General features: G+C 47.8%; 1 protein-coding gene across 5 annotated transcripts in view; it reads left to right on the forward strand.

The window, feature by feature from the left end:
* The window catches only part of EVC (EvC ciliary complex subunit 1), a 99,386-nt gene that overhangs the window by 7,412 nt on the left and 78,788 nt on the right, over positions 1–13,186 (forward strand). For 2 of the 5 annotated variants that reach the window (XM_008017940.3, XM_008017941.3), the window contains exons 2-4: positions 1,473–1,598; positions 9,856–9,939; positions 12,019–12,251. In XM_008017940.3, coding sequence (XP_008016131.3) covers positions 1,473–1,598; positions 9,856–9,939; positions 12,019–12,251 — 443 coding nt within the window. The remainder of the gene's footprint in view (positions 1–1,472; positions 1,599–9,855; positions 9,940–12,018; positions 12,252–13,186) is intronic. The other 3 variants (XM_038008718.2, XM_038008719.2, XM_073012517.1) reach the window with 2 other exon arrangements.

Below are 13,186 nucleotides of genomic sequence, written 5' to 3' on the forward strand. Positions count from 1 at the left end.
GAACAAGGCTTGACACAAAGCAGATGCTCAATAATAGTAGCTGATTAACTCAGTGACAAACTGGTGATATTTCTTTACTTCAGAGATTATATTCATGAGCAGCTAGTGATTAAAGAGGAAGTTGAGAAGTATCCAGGATAACAGATTTTTAAATATCGTCTATTCTCCTTATTTGGGGTAGTTATGTTCTATAAACTCACTGAGAACACAGCGTTAGTGAACACCGAACCATTGTTCCTAGGGGAGAAACAGGGTTAGGTTCCTACAAGCTTCTGGTCACAACATTTCCATTAACCGGTCAATACGTAGCATAGTTCTATGTATGTTTCAGTTTAAAGATACCTTATTTGATAGATATTTTTAATTTATTAACATTTATTAACATTGACTCACAGACATCAGCACTGTAACTCATACCTGAATGAAGCTTCTGTAACACACCCATTTCTCCAGAGGGCATGTCATAATTTTCTTGTGCTTTGGGAGACTAGATAGCACTTCTGCACTGTGTTTGGTGATTATTTTAAACAGTAAAGTCACCAAGAAAAAGCACAGGAATGCAAAAACTGTGCTACTAGGGTATGAAAAGGATGTTTGTTTACAGAATGAGAGCAGAGACAAGAAGGCAGAGTGCTACCTTGTTCCATCTCAACTGAGCACATGCATGCCGGGCAACTCAGATTGTTCGTCCTCTGTGTGTATCCATGAATAACTATAAAAGCACCATGAGCGTTGGTTTGGGAGTTATAAATGAATTTTAGCAAGTACAGGAATTGGCAAATACAGAATCCATAAATAATGAGCACTCATTGTAGTTCAGAATAGAAACTACTCTGTAACTTAAGGTCACCTAACATATTTTTTTTTTTTTTTTTTTTTGAGACGGAGTCTCGCTCTGTCGCCCAGGCTGGAGTGCAGTGGCCAGAACTCAGCTCACTGCAAGCTCCGCCTCCCGGGTTTACGCCATTCTCCTGTCTCAGCCTCTTGAGTAGCTGGGACTACAGGCGCCCGCCACCTCACCTGGCTAGTTTTTTGTATTTTTTAGTAGAGATGGGGTTTTGGAGTGATCAAAATCAACAGGAACATTAATATGCATGTGCCATTTCCCATGCTTAGTTGTTAAATCCAAGGAGCTCCCAGTCCACCAGGGGTCCCAACCTAGAAGAAAAATGGAACAAGCTTTGCTGTGTATCTTGGCTCAAGTCCTGAAGGTGCACTGAAATGGGGGCATCCTGGAGGCCTTAGGGGGACTTCTCAGGAAGGTGACCAGTGCAGTCTTGAAGGATGTGTAGCAGACCCCACATAGGGTGGGAGGCATTACACACGGAGGACCAAGCTTGAGAAGCACAGAGGCGAGCAGAAGTGGCTGCTGGACTGGGGGAGTTGACTAGCAAAAGTCTTGGTGGGAACTAGGCTGACTGACCTCAATGTTGTTTTCTATCCACCCCCAACTCCTGACCTTTGGGTTTCAGAAAGACGACACTCAAAATCTGCTCAAGAATTTGGAGTCTAATGCGCAGACCCCCTTGGAAACTGGCTCCCCATCGAGGAAGAGGAAGAGAGAAGTGCAGATGTCAAAGGACAAGGAAGCTGTTGATGTAAGCTTGGTGTTGGTGTTCGTTTGTGGAGGCACATGTGGGAGGTGGGGTGTCCCCCTGGCAGCCAGGTGTCATGTAGACAAGCCTCTGACAGATATAGTTTCCCAATGGGCTGCTTTTTTTAGGCATAATTTACGTACAATCAAATGCACAGACTTTAGGTTTCACAGTTTGATGAGTTTTGAGAATTGCATACCCCTCAGAACCAATACCCCTGCTGAGAATGTTTTCATCACCCAGCAAGTCCTCTAGTGCCCCTTTCTGGTCACTCCCCACCCCCACACACTTCCAGAGGCACCCATGGGTGGGATTTCCATTGGTTGGTTCTGTGGTTCTAGAACCTTATGCAAATAGAATTGTGCTGTTCTGTGCCTGTGTTTCCTCCACAGAATGCCTTGAGATGTTTCCCTTTCGTTGTGTGTATCAATAATTCCCCCATTTTTATTGCTCAGTGGCAGTCAACTGTGTGGATGTGCCACGCTTTGTTGATTGCTTTCCATTTGGTGGGTGTGTCATTGGTGGACTGGGCCGGTTTTAGAATTTGGCTGTGATGAATAAGCCTACTATGAATGTTGGTGCATATGTTTGCTTATTTTCATTTCATTTTACTTCCTTTAATTAAATCTCTAGGAGTGGGAGTGCTGGGCCTCTGGAAGAGATGTTAAAAAAATTCTCTTTATTCCTGCCTTCCTGGAACTCTTACTCTATCCACAGAACATCGCTTTCTGGGTGAGCCCCGTGGGTGGAGAGGATGTGACATTTCTAGTCACCTCCTTGTCTCCTAGAAAGTACTGCAGGCTTCGTCTTCTGGAATAAGGGGAGAGATTGAACTAGCATTATTTTTTAGCATCTACTCATGCCAGGCAGTTTTACACCTCTCACCTGTGAGTGATGCCAACACTCACGTGAGTGATCTCGTGCCCTTCTCTCAGCAGCCACGTGAGGCTGATCTGAGTTATATTCCCGTTTTCCAGATGAGGAAGCCGAGGCTCAGAGGTAGGCTACTCTCCTGAGTCCCGCAGCTGGAGGTAGCCGAGCTGATATTTGTCCTTGGGTTTGCCGGGCCCCTGCTCGGGAGTGCTACGACTGCACACCTGACTCCTAGCCTCTGCCCCTTTCCAAGCTGTTCCGTCCTGTTCTGCAGCCTCAGCTTACCACAGAAGAAAGTGGGCTGGGGATTTAAAAACGGATTTCCCCAAAGGTCCAAAGTCAGCAGGGCTCAGCTTCTAGTGACTCTGAACAATCAGCTTTTGCATCAGCCCTGCATCTGCCTCCCTGGCTGGCGGGATCCTGTGGAGGGGGCACTGCCCTGCTCTTGGCCAGCGTGGAGCCGGGGAGAGATGGGCAAGCCTCTGCTGCTGTCCCGGGACATGGCTTGCAGGAGATGAGTCTGGAACAAGCAGATCTTTAACTTTACCCTTGGCAATTGTTAGCTTGATAATGGGTATCTGCTAGGTGTAGCCAAATAGTGAACAAGTAAGACATTACTAGGCAGGAAAATATGAGTTAACTTTACAGCGGGGTAGAAAGACTTAGGCCTCCCTACAAACACTGATTGAGCCCCTATTTGGATGTGCCCTGTGCTGTCTCTGACACTGTGTGCTTGCCTCTCCACGTGTGTCTCTGTGTGTCCCAGCCCATCACTCACGTGTCACTGTGGGTCTTTCTGTGTGTGTCTTTGTGGCAGTATGTGAGCTGCAGGTACACGGCATCTCCCTGTCTCTGTGTCTCTCTTCCGCTCATCTCTCTCTCTACTGCTCTGCCCCATCCCACCCTCTCACACTACTAGAATCTGTGGACAGATGTGAAAACAGATGTCCACCCAAAAACGTGTGCACAGATGTTCAAAGCAACACTACTCACAATAGCCAAAATGTGGAAACAACCCAAATGGAAAAACTGGAAAAATAAAATGTGATATATGCAGACATTGGAAGGTTATTTGGCCATAAAATAAAATGAGGGGCTGATCCATGCTACAACCTGGATGAACCTGGAAAACATGCTAAATGAAAGACGCCACTCACAAAAGACCACATGTTATAGGATTCCATTCCTGTGAAATGTCTAGAACAGGAAGATTTATACAGACAAAAGTAGATTAGTGGTTTCCGGGGGCTGGGGCAGAGAAAGGGGAGGGATGGGGTGATAGCAAAAGAGGACCGGGTTTCTCTTTGATGCCATGAGAATGTTTTAAGTTGACTATAGGCTGGGCATGGTGGCTCACGCCTGTAATCCCAGCACTTTGGGAGGCTGAGGCGGGCAGACACTTAAGGTCAGGAGTTCGAGACCAGCCTGGCCAACATGGTGAAACCCCATCTCTACTAAAAATACGAAAATCAGCTGGGCATGGTCGTGTGTGCCTGTAGTCCTAGCTACTTGGGAGGCTGAGGCAGGAGAATTGCTTGAACCCAGGAGGCAGAGGTTGCCGTGAGCCAAGATTGTGCCACTGCACTCCAGCTTAAGTGACAGAGCGAGACTCTGTCTCAAAATAAATAAATAAATAAACAAACAAAGTTGACTATAATGATGGCTGCACATATCTGAAGATACTGAAAACTATGAAATGTTATACTTTACATGAATGAACTGCAGGGTGTGTGAATTAAATCTCAAAGCTGTTAAACAAACAATGCTGCTCACACATAGGGTGTCCTTGAATGTGATGAAAACAGTGCTGGCTTTGGGACCTAGAGTCGTGGAACCCAGTCCCAGCTCTGCCACATGTTTGCTGTGTGATGTTGGGCAGGAAGCATAACCTGTCTGAGCCTCAGGTTTCTCATTTAAAATGACAGCAGTGATGGTGCTCCCCCTGCCATCCCCGAGTCGCCCAGGGCTGAGTTAATGCTTGTGAACGTTCCTGCCGCAGAATAGGTGCTCAATCAGTGTTTGCAGGGGGGCCCAAGTCTTTCTACCCTGCTGTCAGGTTATTTTTTTCTGCCTAGTAATGTTTTACTTGTTCACTTTCAGCTACACCTAGCAGATGCCTATTATCAAGCTAATAATTACCAAGGGTTAAGTGAAAGATCTGCTTGTTCCAGTGACCGGCTTGTCAGAATGCTCTTGCTTTCTGCAGACTGAGCTTGTCAAAATATGCGGTCAGGGCTGCTTTGGCCCAGTGGGTCGAGCTATAACTTTCTTGTCCTCCAGTGCACAGAAAACCAGGGCCTTATGGTTCCTGCCATGCCTTGGATGACCTCTGTTTAATGAACAACTCATCTCAGCTGAAAACAAACAGAAAATTCCAGAAGGCTCTGAGGCATGCTATTCCACAGCCTCCGTCTCTCCATTCCATTCCTTTGCTGTGGAGGGAGGGAGAGTGGGTAGAGCCTTTAAGGATGCATTTACGCATTCTCTGAAAAGAACTCCTTTATATTGGTGATGGGAATGGCTTTTCCTTTCCTGCAGTTATACTTTAACCAATTTGCTGAATAATTGCATTGCTCTAGCTGAGGAAGTTTTACCTTGTAGATTTCGCTGCAACCAATTTTCTAAATAATTGTATTGCTTTGGCTGGGGAGACTCTTGGAATTTGGAGGACACCTGACCTTAATGAGGAGAGCTTTTAAAAACTAAAGGCAGTGGCTCCTGTTCAGGTAGCAGAGCCTGCTCCTTCCCTGATTTCGGGTATCACATGCTCCTGCATCCTTCATCCCCTGGCAAAGACCATGACCGTCCTTGGGCTGGCCCTGCAGGGGCTGCAGTCTGCAGGTAGACAGATCAGGTGGAGCCTCCCTGCCAGCCAGGATGTGTTTCTGATGCCCATTTCCTGACTCCTCCATCCCCAGGTGCTGCGCCCACAGGTCTCAGGTGGGCCCTGCACCAACATCCTTTCATTCTTTTTTTTTTTTTTGAGATGAAATCTCACTCTGTTGCCCCGGCTGGAGTACAGTGATGCGATCTCAGCTCCCTGCAACCTCCGCCTCCCGGATTCAAGCGATTCTCCTGCCTCAGCCTCCTGAGTACCTGGGATTACAGGTGTATGCCACCACACCCAGCTAATTTTTGTATTTTTAGTAGAGACGGGGTTTCACCATGTTGGTCAGGCTGGTCTTGAACTCCTGATCTCGTGATCTGCCCACCTTGGCCTCCAAAAGTGCTGGGATTACAGGTGTGAGCCACTGCGCCCGGCCCTTTCCTTTTCATAATTAGGTTTTTGTTTTGTGTTCTCCTCTTGAAGGTAAACTCCTGGAAAGCAGGGATTTTGCTTTTCTCTCATGGTCACCCTTTTCTTTATCCTTTCTTTTCTCCCCTGTTTGTAGGAAGTTTAAAAATGCACAGGGCCCTTTTGCTTTTGAATCTTTCCCTTGAGCAAATGTGTCTCCCCTGGACAGTCAGCCATTGCTGCTGTCCTGGGTGTGATCTGTGAGGTCACAGGGACCACGCTCAGATACGCCCCCTCTTGGCTGGTGGACTCTGCTGTCACTGTCTTGAAATTCTTAATCATTATTACATAAGAATCCTCATTTTCATTTTGCGGTGGACCCTGCAAATTAGTCCTGAGTTCAGCCTTTTCCATCTTCCTGCCATTCCTTGTTCACTGACAAAACTTCAAGCAGAAAGTGGGCCAGAATGCAGGGGACTGAGAGCAGGCCAGGCTCTGTACTCTCAGGTCAGAGGGAGGTCAGGAAGGGTTTTAAGAGGTGCATCGATGGAAATTCATGCTTAAAAAGATCATTCGGGCCGAGCGCGGTGGCTCACGCCTGTAATCCCAGCACTTTGGGTGGCCGAGGCCGGCGGATCACGAGGTCAGGAGATTGAAACCATCCTGGCTAACATGGTGAAACTCTGTCTCTACTAAAATACAAAAAATTAGCCAGGCGTGGTGGCGGGCGCCTGTAGTCCCGGCTACTTGGGAGGCTGAGGCAGGAGAATGGCGTGAACCCGGGAGGCGGAGGTTGCAGTGAGCCCAGATCGTGCGGCTGCACTGCAGCCTGGGCGATGGAGTCTCAAAAAAAAAAAAAAAAAAAAAAAAAAATCATTTGATTCCCACGTGGAGAATGAATTGGAAGGTGTTAACCTCTGATCCTCAGTTCGCAGCACCATAAGGTGGGCGTGATAATAATAGTCCCCACCTTCCAAGCGACTGATGTGTGATAATTAAATGGGCAAACATGCATAAGGTGGCTGCACATGGTAGACCCTCAATACATGAGGAGCTGGTTAGGAAGTGATTGCAGCCCTTCAGGGTAAATACGCTGGAGGCATAGGCCAGGGCCATGGATTACAGAGAGATTTAGGAGGTTAAGTTGATGGGATTGATTGGTGGTCGGTTGGATGTGGGGACTTGGGATATGGGAGTGTGCGGTGCCTCAGTGTCTGATGTAGGTTCCTGAACACGGTGAAGCCAAGCCCAGGGACCTTCTCTATGAACCCCCACTTCCTTTTAAACTTCATGGCACTTCCTCTTGCTGTTATTCGCATCATGTTGACAGAGCCAGCTTGGCATCGGCTAAAGAGGGCGGACCTGGGGACAGCAAAGCTGAGTTCAGATCCCGGTTCTAGCAATGATTAGCTGTGTGGCCTTGGGTATATGGCTTCACCTCTCTGTGACTCATTTTCTCTGTCTGGAAGTGGAGACAGTGACCTCTGTGGCAGGGTCCTTGGAAGCTTAGGGAGGTAGCGTATGTTGGTGGTCTTCCCTGTTAGTGTTTTTTTTTTTTTACTTCTTAAAACCTTTTCTTCAACTTTTATTTTAAGTTCTGGGGTACGTGTGCAGGATGTGCATGTTTGTTACATAGGTAAACGTGTGCCATGGTGGTTTGCTGCACAGATCATCCCATCACCTAGGTGTTAAGCCCAGCATGCACTAGCTATTCTCCCTGACTATCTCCCTCTCCTCACCCCCTCACAGGCCCCAGTGTGTGTTGTTCTCCTGACCCAGTGTGTCTATGTGTTCTCACTGTCCAGCTTCTCCTTATAAGTGAGAACATGCGGTGTTTGATTTTCTGTTCCTGTGTTAGTTTGCTGAGGATAATGGCTTCCAGCTCCATCTATGCCCCTGCAAAGGACATGATCTTGTTCCTTTTTATGACTGCATAGTATTCCATAGTGTATATGTACCACATTTTCTTTACCCAGTCTATCATGGATGGGCTTTTGGGTTGATTCCATGTCTTTGCTATTGTGAATAGTGCTGCAATAAACATACGCGTGCATGTATCTTTATAATAGAATGATTTCTATTCCTTTGGATAGATACCCAGTAATGGGATTGCTGGGACAAATGGCATTTCTGCTTCTGGGTCTTTGAGGAATCGCCATACTGTCTTTCACAATGGTTGAACTAATTTACACTCCCACCAACAGTGTAAACGTTTTCCTTTTTTCCGCAGCCTCACCAGCATCTGTTGTTTGTTGACTTTTTAATAATCGCCATTCTGACTGGCATGAGATGGTATCTCATTGTGGTTTTGATTTATATTTCTCTAATGATCAGCCATGTTGAGCTTTTTTTCATATGTTTGTCAGCCACATGAATGTTTTCTTTTGAGAAGCGTCTGTTCATGTTCTTTGCCCAGTTTTTAATGGGGTTGTTTTATTCTTGTAAATTTGTTTAAGTTCCTTATAGACCCTGGATATTAGACCCTTGTCAGATGGATAGATTGCAAAAATGTTTTCCACTTCTGTAGATTGTCTTTCACTCTGATGATAGTTTCTTTTGCTGTGCAGAAGCTCTTTAATTCGATCGCATTTGTCAGTTTTTGCTTTTGTTGCGATTGCTTTTGGTGCTTTTGTCATGAAATCTTTGCCTGTGCCTGTGTCCTGAATGGTATTGCCTAGATTTTCTTGTATGGTTTTTATAATTTTGGGTTTTACATTTAAGTCTTTAATCCATCTTGAATTAATTTTGTATAAGGTATAATGAAGCGTCTTCCCCCATTCTTGTCACCCAAGTCTTTTCGTGAGTTGTAAGGTACAGAGAAATGACAAGAACAGGAGCCCCTGGTGTGGAATGTCCCTCTCGTGTTGCTCGCAGGGCATCACGGTGCAGCTCTTCCTGGAGATACATCTAGGCCACAGTTCTGGCTCACTGGAGGCTGTGTCAACACCCCAAATTAGGAGCAAGTGATCGATCCTTCTGTGTTTCCCACAATAGGGTGTCTTATTCCAAGGTGAACTTTGTCATTGAAAATCGGTCATTGGTGAGGGAGCTCACTCTTCAAGATGTGGTTGAGAAGCACTGGAATTGACGCAGATGCAGTTTTCTTCCATCGGTGTGTTCAGAATTGCCCAGTAGAGATTTCTCATGGTCTGCAGTGCCAGGCTCCAGGCTTGCCTGTCTGCTTATCTTCGTTCACTATCTGGTTGTTTCCAAAGCATTGAGTCAGCACTGACTTTACAAAGTGCAGGGCTGGGGTGGGGATGACCCAACAGGAGAGAGATGCAGAGGATGTAGGGATACAGGGCAGGCCATGGATAAGTCCATCCAGCTTCTTATTAATGAGTCAGGAGAGGTGATTGCTGAGCAGGATTTGACAGTGGTTTTTGTGCTACTATGCACAGTGGCCCACTGATGAGTTGCTTCTCCATTCTAGTGACTCAGCAGGGTGCTTCGTGTACGTAGTCCTCGAGGGCAGATACTCTGCTGGTTTACTATCTGGCAAGACTGAGGTTCGGAGAAGTTAGAAGACTTGCCCAACCACTTCCTTTTGTTTAAGGGTCTAATCCCAACTCTTGTGTGAATATGACTGCATGTGCTTATACCCCTGGCAATGCTAAAATTATTTTGTGTGTTTGCTTTTTCTAATTCCTTAGGAGACTCTCTTGTTAATTATTCTCAAGTTATTCAAATCTTTATTTCTTCCAAAGCTGAAGAATTGTAATTAAATGAACATTGTGCCATTCTCTTTTGATAGCATTTGTCTGTTCGTCCATCTGTCCATATACCCATCTATTTTTTTATCCACCCATCTATCTCTCTACCTTTTCATTCACCGATCCGTCTGTCTGTCCATCCTTCCATCCAACCACCCATCTATTCTTCTGTCTGCCTATCAATCCATCCACCCATCTATCCATCTGCCCACCCACCCATTCATTCACCCGTCTATCCATCTATCCATCCATCTGTTTGTCCACCCATCCATTCATTTTCCTTCTGGCAAGGAAGAACTAACATGAATCTAAATATACCTATCATCGTCCCTTTCTGAGGCTGCTATTACAAATGGGATGTGGCATTTTGGAAAAACTTGACAACGTACCCTTCATTTTACAGAAAGTTTCCCATGCTGTTTGTGTCTTTCCCTCCCAGGAAAGTGAGCCGCCTTCCAACAGCAATATCACAGCATTCGCCCTGAAGGCCAAAGTCATCTACCCCATCAATCAGAAGTTCCGGGTGAGAGTCCTGAGCGCCATCGTAGAAAGCCAGTTACTTCCGTCATGTGCCAGAGATTGGGAGGAAAGTGGGGGGATTAACTGTGCGATGTTTGGTCCTGTTTGAGGGTTTTATAGCAAGTTGTTTTAATAGGGATAGTTTTGAGGCTTTGTAATGGAGCAAAACTTAGGGTTAATCTGTCTTATAGCAGTGTTATCAGGAACAGGACATGCCCATGGTAACCACGGTAAGGAAGTTCCATAGTTCCTCATATCCCCAGGGACACGAGGTGACAGCACAGTAGGACAGCTCCCTCTCTGCCTTTTTAACACTAATACAAACACTGATACCGACTCAGTTCTGAGCGCTAATCCTCATTCACAGAGCTCTGGACTAATGCCAGCAACTGGCACTTACTGAACACTTACATGCACAGGGCCAGTGTCATGCTAAGTATTTGTCATGCATTAGGCAGTTCAACTTGGTGTTATGCCTATCAGGTAAATAATATTGTCTCCACTTTACACATAATGAAACTGAGGCCCAGAGTGGCTAGTGACCTGAGGTCATGTGACAGGAAGTGGCAGAGCCTGAGTCAGACCCCAGCACCTGGCTATGGTTACACCTTCCATGGCGCTTCCAGGAGCCCTCAGCCTGGGAGGTGCTTTGTGCAAAAAAGTTTCCTAGTGAAATAAGTTTGGGAAAATGTGGCTTGCCTTCTTGGTGGTCAGGGTGATGAGCTCTGGAGTCACAGCGACTCAGTCCTAACCCCATCTCAGCCATTCACTGTGTGGTGCTTCCTGACTTCTCCTGCCTCAGTCTCTTTATCTGTGAAATGGGGATGTTGGTGCTCCTGCCTTGCCCAGTTGTTTTGTGTTACACAGGATAACATACATAAGAGCTCAGAACAGCACACAACATCTAAGCACTCAGAACATGTTAGGATCTTTCAATTCTTATTTGCTTTTGAAGACAGCCAAAGCCTATTGAACACTTACATAGGTTCTGAGAATTCCTGCACCAAAGGAATATGTCACCTTGTTTAACACAGGCTTTCCCGAACTAATTTTTCCATGGAACCTTTGTGGTGAGCAGTAACTGGCTCATGGAACTGTTCCCTGGAACCCACATTGGGGCCCACGTCCTTCAAGTGGTTGAAGGGTGGGACGGGTGGTGGATAAAGGGCATTTCTCCATCCTCTGGGTAGGCCCTGCATGGGCCCTGGGGATCACGCCGTGGTCAGCAGAGCGTCAGCCCCACCCTGGAGGCCCTCACTGCCTGGGTGGATCAGAATTCACTGAGAATGCAGGACAGTACGTGACGAAATAGACAAGAGGCAGATGCCCAGGGACCTGTGCAGCCAGTATGGCGTCCGAAATCCATACCTGGAGGGAGGGACACTTCCACCCAGCAAACAACAAATGGGGGGTGTTTCAGGGAGAAAACCAAAGTCTGGAAAGGCCCAGAATTATGAAGTGACCAGGAGCGTCTAAGCCAGAGCCACTTCAGTGTGGCTTGGGCCACCAGAGGTAGAGGCTGACATTTGCTGGGCCCTCTAGCCGTGCCAGGCCCCAGGCTGTGACCTCCTGTGGGCCTGGTGTGCATGGTGCTCCAGCTTCTTGATTAGGAGCGTGGAGCCCATTGGTGGGCAGGGGGCAGGAGGGTGACTCCTGCTCTGTGCAGGCGAAGGACAGGTGGTTGGCAGGATTCATGGAGGGAACAGGCCAGGGGGTCGGACAGCAGCGAGAGAACTGGGTCAGGGCAAGCATTGGCTGTGGAGGAGGTCAGAGTTGGCAGCTGGGAGGAGGGTGCAGCTGGGTGTCCGGGGAACAGATCCAGGTTGGCAGTTTAGGGGAAGGAGCCTGGTGCAGAGGGGCTGGCCTCATGAGGACAAGTGAACTGTGATTCGGGCCTTTGGGATGTGGGTGTGGCAGAACCTAGGATGGAAGCTCTGTTGTGTCTGCTGGCAACCTGGCCAGTCTCTTCCAGCCAGGCCTTCCTGTGAGTGGCTAGCATGGGTCACTGGTAGAATTATGAATACTAGATCAAATCCCCGAGGCATCACATGGAATGAGTATGACTTTCCTGCTGCCACCCCAGCCTCTGGCCGATGGCTCCTCCAACCCGTCTCTGCATGAAAACTTAAAGCAGGCTGTTTTGCCGCACCAGCCGGTAGAGGCCTCCCCTTCCAGCAGCCTGGGGAGCCTGAGCCAGGGAGAGAAGGACGACTGCAGCTCCTCATCCAGCGTCCACTCGGCCACCAGCGATGACAGGTTTCTCAGCCGCACCTTCCTCCGGGTGAACGCCTTCCCCGAGGTGCTGGCTTGTGAGAGGTAAGGAGAGGGGGCGATGGAGGATGAGGCTTCCGGTCCTCTTGAAGTAGGCCAGGGGATCACATCATTGTCAGAGGAGGAAACAGAGGCCCGGAGAGGTTCAGTGACTCTGCCAGGGACACACAGTGACCCAGCGTCACCGTCGGAGCCCCAGATGCATTTGTCACTTCCTGTGCTGTGTTGCCCAACACTGGGGTTGTGGAGTCAGGCCTGATCCCTGGGGAGAGACGACAAGGAGGCCTCATTTAATCACTGGCGTGCCCTTAGCTGCTGGTGAAGTTGATTAAGTGGGCAGAGTGCTAATCACTTGACAGGGATTGATGATCTCATGAGGATTTTGCCCAGTGAGGGGGAGCCTGGGGCAGGTTCAGCAATCAATAAGTATTAATCAGTGAATGAATGAATTTCTCTTAATACCCCTGTGAAGTTGGTACTGTCATTTCCCCCAGTTCACAAAGAATAAAGGGAAACGCAGAGAGGTTGTGTGACTTGCTGGTCACACAGCGGTTAGTGACGGAGCCAGGTTTGATCCAGCCCAGAACAGGGCTCTGCACATGGTAGCGGCTTGAGAAACTCAGGCTGGCAGGTTCACACACCAGGCCTCAGGCCTCTCTCCGCTCCACAATTCCGTGAATCCAAGGGGTGGGATGAGCCAGGGCACAGCCCCTGCTCAGGGCTGCTGCAAAAAGACTGGGCTCAGCGCCTTGAGCCTGAAAGTGGCCCAGGCAGAAGGGACTTCATTAAAGAGGGGCCTTCTTGGATTGGCCAGGCCTGCTTTGAATGGCTTTCTTTCAGCATTTGGACTTAGAGGATTTGAAATGGTTTGGGTGGGAGAGTCATCATTTAAAATGCATTTGCCTGAAGGGAAAAAAGGTCAAAGACTTTTACACTCTGCCATGTATCTGCCCCTGCTGAGCCTCTGATGGTCACTTGAT

This window comes from Chlorocebus sabaeus, chromosome 27 (assembly GCF_047675955.1).
Source record: "Chlorocebus sabaeus isolate Y175 chromosome 27, mChlSab1.0.hap1, whole genome shotgun sequence".
In the NCBI taxonomy this organism is placed as follows: Eukaryota; Metazoa; Chordata; class Mammalia; order Primates; family Cercopithecidae; genus Chlorocebus; species Chlorocebus sabaeus.